This window comes from Elephantulus edwardii, unplaced genomic scaffold (assembly GCF_000299155.1).
Source record: "Elephantulus edwardii isolate Elephantulus edwardi_28Jun2011 unplaced genomic scaffold, EleEdw1.0 scaffold00024, whole genome shotgun sequence".
NCBI classification, from domain to species: domain Eukaryota; kingdom Metazoa; phylum Chordata; class Mammalia; order Macroscelidea; family Macroscelididae; genus Elephantulus; species Elephantulus edwardii.
This window is the reverse complement of record NW_006399774.1, coordinates 3,273,259-3,282,590: the sequence shown is the minus strand read 5'-3', so window position 1 is coordinate 3,282,590 and position 9,332 is coordinate 3,273,259. Positions and strand designations below refer to the sequence as shown.

Below are 9,332 nucleotides of genomic sequence, written 5' to 3'. Positions count from 1 at the left end.
GTTGTGTCATCTGCATAACGCAGGTTGTTGATAGATCTTCCACCAATCCTGACGCCACACCCCAAAATAGGACAGGAAATATATATGTTTATATACTATATAAGGGGGAGGGTCAGCAAAAGAGAAGAAGACCCTCAATGAGATGGATTGAAACAGCAAAGGTCTTGAGTGTATCGGTGTGTCTCGATCATGAAGATGACACAGGACAGGAACGAGTTCTGATCTGTAATTCATTGGGTCACCGTGAGTCACACTCGACACCACCTAACAACAGCACCGTATATAAGCTGTCGATTAACCGAATAAAGTCATCATTTGAATTGGCCTGACTGCAGTAGGTTTGAGGGGCATGTGTGTATGTGAACTTGAGCTAGCTCAATGGCATGCATTTTGAGTCGTCCAGCTGCTCTGCACAAGAAGGATGGACAGTCTCTTTTTGTGCAGTTCACTGCTTCTGAACACCCACTGGAGGGTCAGTTAGGACTTGAAGATATACGACACATCACATGTATATATAATTATGTCTTACATATGAATAAGAGCTATGGTGGTCTACCAGCAAGAAGCTGTGCTGCAATCCCTAGGGTGCACGATTCAAATCCACCAGCTGCTCTGTGGGAGAAGGATGGGCAATCTCCTCTCATGCGATTAACTTCCTCTGAAAACCTCCCAGAGGGTCAGATATGGTCAATTCTGACTCAATAGTACAAAACAACTGTGTGTACACACACACACACACACACACACACACACACACACACACACATGTTTTCATTTCTCTAAAACTATTCTCTGCTCCTGTAAAAAAAAAAAAAGGATCTAAACTGCTATTTCAAATTGAATAATAACAGCAATAGATCTTCTCAGCTGTTAAATTATATACCACAGAATGGAACCGTTTGTAGTCTCTGAGAGTGAAAGCCAAATCTGGGGGTAGGTTTTTAAATAAACTTTCGAAATGTTAAATATTTTATTTTTGGAAAAAGAATCTTTCCTTGTCATGGTCTATAACCTGGTACAAAATGAAAAGATAGGTTCAAATTTATAAAATCAGTTTAACATGAAGATCAAGACAGAACTGAAAATTCAAGAAGCTATGGGAAAAATCAAAGAGATACATAAAAGAGAAGCTAGCTGGTAGTTTCTAAGAAGAGCTAGACAAATGATCAGGGGCCCTGGTGGCCTTGTGGAGAGGGAGTGGTGCTGCCAATCCAAAGGCAAGTGGTTCGAACTCAACAGCTGCCCTGCGGAAGATAGACATTCACTTCCTGTGTCGTTTACAGCTTCTGAAGGTCCATTGGAGAATCAGCTATCTGGCATTGCCAACTCAGTGAGTGAGGGAGCGAAACAAATTATCAGGTTATGTAAAGTAGATCCTGTATTTCATGTCAAGTAGAACAGAATGAAAAGAAATTATGTCAAGAGGATTGTAACAGATACACTTGAGAAACTTAAAGAGAGATGTGGGTACTCAAGATTTTCTTTTTAATATATACATATTTTTGTAATCTAGGAGCTAGAGGGTGCTGTTGGCAGCTGGACAGAAGACTTGAGGCAGTTGACGCTGCTGAAGGACACCCTCTCCGCCGCCATCAGTGCGGAGGACATTGCGGTCCTCAGCGAGCGCGTGGAGCTTCTGCAAAGGCAGTGGGAAGAAGTCTGCCACCAGGTAAGATGGGCTCCGGGCTCAGCATTTGTTCTTAAATGTGGAAACTGAGGGCATGATTCAGAATCCCCAGCGGCTTGACTCGCCTTTGGACCCTTCCTCGTTGGAACCAAAATGACAATGAATTTTCTGTCCACAATAGCTAAAAGAGGCTGAGCTTTGAGTCGGAAGTGGGAGGCAAAGATTGGTGGTAAAGCAGTGAGAAGGCAAACTGAGTCAAAGAGGACATGGCGAGGGCCCTCAGAGAGTTAACACTTGCAACATTGGCTCTAGTTTTCTTTCCAAACCCGCCATCTTTCCTATCCTACAATCCCCACGTACCTGTTTTCAAGATTCTCCCCTCCTGTATTGTCCAAATCCTGTGAACCCCCAATGCCCAGAGTTATTATGTGGCACTGAAGAGTTTTTAATGTCTCTAACCTGATACCAGGGAGCTCTGGTGGCCTAGACAGAGATAAGAAGCTGTGATTCAATCCCAAAGGCATGTGGTTCAGTCCACCAGCTGCTCCCCAGAAGAAGGGTGAACAGTCTCCTCCTGTGTGATTTATTATCTCTGAAAGCTCACTGTTGGGTCGGCTATCAGTCACTCGGTTTTGACACAAAGACAACAACAACAACAGCAACGTGATACTAGTGGGGCGCTCTGGTGGCCTGGTGGTAGGGAGCTGTGCTGTAATCCCAAAGGCTTGTGTTTCGAATCCATCCACTGCTCTACAGGGGAAATGTGGATAATCTCCTTCTGTGAGATTAAACTGCCTCTGAAAACCCATGGGAGAGTCAGCTGTGGGTCTGTTCTGACTCTACGGCACACAACAACAACAACAACAACAACGATCTACAAATTTCTTGAGGGCAAAAAACCCCCACATCTTTGTATCTTTGTTACCTAGAAGAGCTTAGCATTTGCTATGTATTTTTAGCAATTTAGACGAGTCTGAGGGCATTTGTTTTCAGTCTTTCTACTCATGTCCCCCCACATGTGAACTAATGACGAGATTTCAGAAGCAATGTTGTATTTAATGAGATTATGATCACACAGACGTCTTGTTTTGGAGAAATTGGTGGCTATTGTTAGTGGTTAAATTTTGAGTTCTTGTGTGAAGCAGCACCCCAGATTTGGACATATCTAAGCAACAGTCTCTTTGAAAATGCATTTCAAAAAGCTGTTGCTGGTCACATGATCTGCTGCAAAGCTGTATCTCACACCTGTGAGCAGATTAAGAATTAGGTAAAAACAACACAAGGAAGCAGAGTGAACAATTAGTGTTTCTAGAAACTTTGTATGTTGAAGTGTGAAGTGAGCATTGGCATGTACCTACAGCAGGCTTGTCTCCTATTATTTTTCTCTAAATAAAATTAGTATTTCAAGCAGCTGGAGTTAAGGTCCTCACACTTCTGCGACGGGGATAGAACTGAAGAGAGACAAGTTCCTCGCTCTGGAGTTCATTGTTTCCGGTGAAGTTCAGTCAAGTTTGAAACCGCAAAAGGAAATGGGCTTGTGGCTCTGTCTCATTGTAAAAGTCAAAAACATTAGTTAGGAAGGGTACTTGCTTTCTTCTGGTAAAGAGCAGGTATGGAGTCTGGCATATGAGGACTACAGACGAGAATGCAGAAGGCGTGCAGTAGGTAAGAGCCTCGGAGCAGGCTTCAGGTGTAAATTGTGACCTTGTCTCCCGCCATGGTGGGCTGTACCAGCGTGTGGCTGTGCTTGACATCTGCTCCCGTTCCTCTTTTGGTCTGTAGATAACGTGTGTAGTTCTGGTTGAGATATAAATACATCGGCATTGTAATTGCTTGGTGTTTTCGCAAATTGTCACGGCAAAAATATGTGTAGAGAAGGATGCCTTTCCTGCTCAGCTGCCCTATGCTCTGTGGTCACAGCCAGCTGTCGGCTCTGTAATATACTTGGACATGTGATAGAATGTTAGTGTGTAATGACCTTGTTTAAATTAAATGGGAAATTTTAATGGAATATGAAGAAAAGTGGTGGTCCTGTCCATGTATCATGTAGCCTAAATGTTAGATTGCAGACCAGAAGAAAGGCGGTATCCCATTGTGAGTGGACATTGTCCAGAAAGCTCCCAGTTTGCACCCAGTCTTGCAGTCTGCCCGCCTGTTTCAGCTGCATCTCCACAGTGGACAGATCAAGGAAGTGTTTCCACGGTGTGATCTACACAAGAACTATCCACTCAACCTGGCTAATGGAGATGTGAGCTGTACAAGAGCCAAGGAGAAAAAAGAGAGAGAACCCAGACGATGTCCCACAGGGGTGTAAATGGCATAGGAAGAGTGCTGGCAGTTGGACGGGAGCCCTGGGCGGGGCAGTTAATACACTTGGCTGCCAGTTGATAGGTTGGAAGTTCAGGTCCACCCAGAAGGACTTCAAAAGAAACAAGCCTGGTGCTTTGTTTTGGAGAAATCAGCCACTGAAAACCCAGTGGAGCGCAGTTTTGTGCTGACACAGCGGGTCCTCAGGAGTCAGAAGCAACTGAATGGCAACTAGTTTTACTGTTGTTGTTGTTGTGTGTCATCAAGTCAGAACTGACCCATAGCTGAACCTCCAGTAGGTTTTTAGAGGCAGTAAATTGTTCAAGAGGAGATTGTCCATCCTGCTCTTATGAAACAGCTGGTGGATTCGAACCATGTGCCTCTGAGTTGGCAGTGCAGCTTTTTACCACTAGGCCACCAGAGCTCCCCTGGAACTAACTCATAACAGACCCTCTGCTGGGTTTCCAGAGTTATCAATCACACAGAAAGAGATGGTCCATCTCTCTCCTGAAGAGCTGCTTGCTGGTGGATTCAAACAGCCAAAAGTGATGTGGTCTTTAGAACAGTCGCTCAACTCTCCCGGAAGTGTGCCATCAGATAGCAGCTGTAGTAGTTTTAATAATAATGATATTGTTGTTTGGAAGCAGGAGAGGCATCTGCTTCCTAAACAGCATGCCTCCGGAAACTCTGAACTTGGGGAAACAATAGTAGTTATAGCCAACCCTTTTTAAGTCCCTAATATGTACCTGTCGCATTCTTAAATTGTTTATATTCTATTATCATTCTACTCTATTTCATCACATATCACAGTGTGTGGGAGATGACTTTCAGAACAATTACATGTTTACTTTAAAAATGAATAAGGGAGCTCTGGTGGCCTAGTGGCAAGAAGCTGCACTGCAATCCCAGAGGTACGCTGTTCGAATCCATCAGATTCTCAGCTGGAGAAGGAGGGGCAGTCCCCTCCTGTATCAGTCAGATCCGATTTGACGGCACACCCACACAAAATAGTAAGATAAAATTTAATTTTTTTGAAAAAATAATGAATAAAATGAGACTTAGATGAGGTGATCTGGTCACATAAACAGTAAATGATGGATTCTGTTTCCAGTGTCAGCTGTCTTTGGAAGTATGAAAACAGGGTTCAGTTGCAATCCTAGATAGAAAAAGCTTGTGCTCTGCTGATCCCCTCAAATTTGTCTAGGCTTCACTTTCCTTGTCTGTGGAATGGGGATCATAATGCCTATCCAAATAATAGCTGGGTTTTTTCCTTGTTATGTAGTTGTCTTGCCTGTAGATATTGGAGATAAAGGAAAGTTCTAGAATCCAGTCATGGCTCATGGTCATTGAAAGACATTCAGTTGAGGAATAGTAGGAGTAAGGGCCCTGGTGGTTTAGTGCTTGACTACTTCACTTCTAACTGAAAGGTCAGTGGTTTGACTCCAGCAGTGGTTCAACAGGAGAAAGATGGATCCGCCTCCTGCAATTAGATGGAGAAATCTTGGAGACTCTGTGGCGGGTCACCATGAGTCAGAATCAACTCTGGTGTCTGGGTTTGTAAGAAGAGCTACTCACTGCAAGACCTGAATTAATCTTAGATCTGAAGAGCCAAGGTTGCTTAACCTTTTCTTGGGAAGCAGATACCTTGGGTGATCCCACATCTGGAAATGTCATTTCAGCTTGGATGTCAACTGAGGCAGAATTTATTATCAGCCAGATTCCCAACTCTGTAGCCCTGGGAATGCATGAGAAAGAGTTATATTTGCTAGTGTATTTAAAAGGTTTGAATTCTATTGGAAGGTGAAAACATGATCAGCCCTCAGAATTAGTGAAGGCAGACGTAGGAGAAAGCCTGCAGACATATTCGGTACTACCCCGAATACTCTTTGAGGTGGATGGACTTTATCTACAAAACTGTTTTCACCTGGGTTTTCTTAGACTTTTCTATGACATAAGTACTTGCCCTGATTACTCTGCTCTCTGATTGCCATCGTGTCATTACTCTGGCTCAAAGATATCAAATGATAAAGCGAAATCATACTAATTAGGAAATGCTAAGTAGATTTTTCTGGTGTCACCCAACCCATAAACATTTCTATTTTAGATGTTCATAATTGACTCAAACATACTTGAATCCACAGCTGCAGTTACTGTGTCAATCCATCTGAGGGTCTTTCCTGGTTGAGATATCAGAGATGTTGAAGATGGCACAAAATAGGTCAGGGTTTAGATCTACTGTTCATAGGGTCTCTATGAGTTGTACTTAAAAGCACCTAACAACAACAATGAACTCAAAAGGGCAAATTTGTATTGGAATGTTGATAGGATACCTGGTATATTTATACTTGGCTCATAGCCTATTTCTCTACATTTTTAATGTGGAATCACAGACACTTTAGGGGTGTGATAATACCTTAGGTATTATCTACCTAATCATTAATAAAGCAAGCTGTAAGTAAAATTGCTAAATAGGAAGTGTTTGGCAGAAATACTTTCATTTTCATTTGAAAAACTAAACTTGCTATAATAAGTTCATGAAACCTAACTCCGTTATCCATTAATTGATAAAAGGATATGTAAACTACAGCCAGATGTATAAAAATATTAATAGGCATAGCTCCCAGGGGTATATATGTGAGTGTTCACTGTACTGCCCTTTCAACAAATTGTCAAGGAGGAATGAACTTGAAGGAAAGGTGTTTAAGTCAATACGATGGATGCTAAAATTTTTACATTATCAATATATCTGTGGAAGCCATCTGTGGAAAAGTGGCATACCTTTTTGCCAATCAAATCACATGATATTTTGCTAAGAACATATTGTTCAGCTCAACAGGAAATACTCCTTAGAATCTCAACCAGCACTGCAATAATGGATATTATGAAGTCTGAGAATTTGAGAATTTAGGAAATCATGGTGGAAGTAGAGAAGGGAAAAATAAGCCTATTGTATCTGTAATATATAAAGGACTCTTACAACTCGCAGTAAAAAGACATTCAATTTTAAAAATAGACATCGGATTTTTAAAGGCATTTCTTCAAAGAGATACACAAGTGGACAATAAACTTATGAAAAGATTCTCAGCTTTGTCAGTCATTAGGAAAATGTGCATCACAATGAAAAGGAGATAGCACTTCGTCTCACAGGATGACGGTGACACAAAAGGCAGACGATGGTGAGATGTGGAGATAATGGATGAATTACACACCACCTGCAGGGAGTGGACAGCGTTGCTGCTGCTTTGGAAAACGGGTTTTTATTTGTTCATAAGCTTAAATGGAGTTATCAAGGGACCCAACAATTCCATTCCTCAGTATATGCCCAAGAGAATTTCAACATATGTTCACCTAAAATATATACATGATTCTCTACAGCAGTGGCTTTCATAATAACCAAAAAAGTGAAAATAATCTAGGTGTTAACAGAGATGAAACAATAAAATAAAATACTATTAGGTGCCATCAAGTTGATTATGACCCTCTGAACAACAGATCAAACTTTGCTCTTTCTGTGCCCTTTTTTTTTTAAATTTCCACCGTACTCAAGTTCATTGTCATAGTCAAGCCCCTTGTGTCAGTCCATTTCATGGAGATCTTTCTCTTTCTCTTGTTAAGTCTCTCCTTTTCCTAGCATGGTGGATGTCTTTTCCCAAATGCTGTCCCTCCTGACAACATACCCAAACTATGTGAGATGACCTTTCGCCCTTGTTGCCTCTAAGGTTGTACCTCCTTCAAGACAGACGTGTTAGCTCATTTGGCACCCCACGGCATTCTGGCAATAGGTGGCATATTAGGGAGTCCACGGTATATTTGGCAGTCCATGGTATAGTCAGTACTTTTTGCCAGCACCTCAATTAAAAGATCAGTTCTTACCTAGTCTTCCTTGGTCATTGTCTAACTTTCACATGCATAAGAAGCAATTGAAAATACTATGACTTGGGTTGGCTACGCCTTAGTCTTTAAACTGAAATCTTTGCTCTTTAGCATTATAAAAAGGTCCTTGACAGCAGAGAAACAAACTGTAGGTATAGCTATGCGAAGGAACATTATTCAATAAGAAAAATTAAATTCTGAAATATGTCATGACATGAATGTGTCTTGAAAATATTACGGCAGATGTGGTGGCATAGTTAGTGGGTGAAGAGTGGCACAGCCACCCCAAAGCAGGTGATTCAAATCTACCAGCCTCTCTGTGGAAGGAAGATGAGCAGTCTTCTCCCATGAGACTTATACCCTCTGAAAACTCACTGGAGGCTCAGCTGTGAGTTGGTTCTGACTTGATGGCAATGAGTTTTGAGTTGAAGTTAAAGAGGCACAAAAAGACTGTATTAGGGGAGCTCTGGTGGCCTAGTGGCAAGAAGCTGCACTGCCATCCCAGAGGCATGCAGTTCGAATCCACCAGATGCTCTGCTGGAGAAGGAGGGACTAGTACACACACATAAAATAATAAAAAAATTTAAGAAAATTTAAAAAGGCTGTATTGTATGATTCCACTTACATGAAAGATCTGCGCAGTAAAGACAAATCTATGGAGTCATTAAGTGGTCTCTTTGTCCCTGTGGCTTTGAAAGGGAGTACCAATGATAAGGAATTGTGCTGCCAATTTAAAGGCACATGGTTCAAATCTACTAGCTACTCCATGGGAGAAAGATGGGCCGTCTCCTCCGTGTGCTTTACAGCCTCTGAAAACCCAATGGGAGGTCAGCTATGAGCTGATCCTGACTCCACAGCAACAACAACAAGGGCCTTGAAGGGTGCTGGAGGGGAGAGGAGTGGCTGCTGATGGCTACCAGGCTTGGGGTTGGTTCTGAGTGGGGACAGTGTTCTACAGTTGTTACTGGTGGTGGTTTCTCCATTCTGAGTACCTGAAAATGTACTGTATTACACCGTTTAAAGGCTTGAATGCAGAATGGCATGTGTATTCTATCTCGATAGAATTGCTAAGCAAAGAGATTATAAATAAGGAACAAAAAATGTCTACTTGGTGGTTGTTGTGTGGTTTGTTTGGTTTTTTGTTTTTTGTTTTTTTGTTGTTTTTTTTTTTTTAAAAAAAGAAAACAGGAAGAGAAATAATGAACTTAAATAAAATGGTCAGTATGGGAGGGAGCTGATCCACAGGAGATATCCAGGCCTCTACGCTTCCTTTGCTCCCTGCCCTTCTAGCTGGACCTCCAGCCATTCTTCCCTTTCCCAACTTGCCCCCCTGCCTTTCTTCTTTCTGCCTTTCCTTCCTCTCCTCTGGGGCTTCATCTGACATACTTTGGACATGTTGTAAGGAGAGACAGGTCCTTGGAGAGGGACACCATGCTTGGGAGGGTGGAGGGACAGCGCAGGAGGGGAAGACCCTCTATGAGGTGGATTGATTCAGTGACTGGGATAATCGGGACGGGAGTGTCAG

At 42.2% G+C, this 9,332-nt stretch overlaps 1 protein-coding gene across 1 annotated transcript in view; it reads left to right on the top strand.

Moving 5' to 3' along the window:
* The window catches only part of SYNE1 (spectrin repeat containing, nuclear envelope 1), a 644,155-nt gene that overhangs the window by 538,344 nt on the left and 96,479 nt on the right, over positions 1-9,332 (top strand). Inside the window, exon 125 of the mRNA XM_006882743.1 lies at positions 1,514-1,669. Coding sequence (XP_006882805.1) covers positions 1,514-1,669 — 156 coding nt within the window. The remainder of the gene's footprint in view (positions 1-1,513; positions 1,670-9,332) is intronic.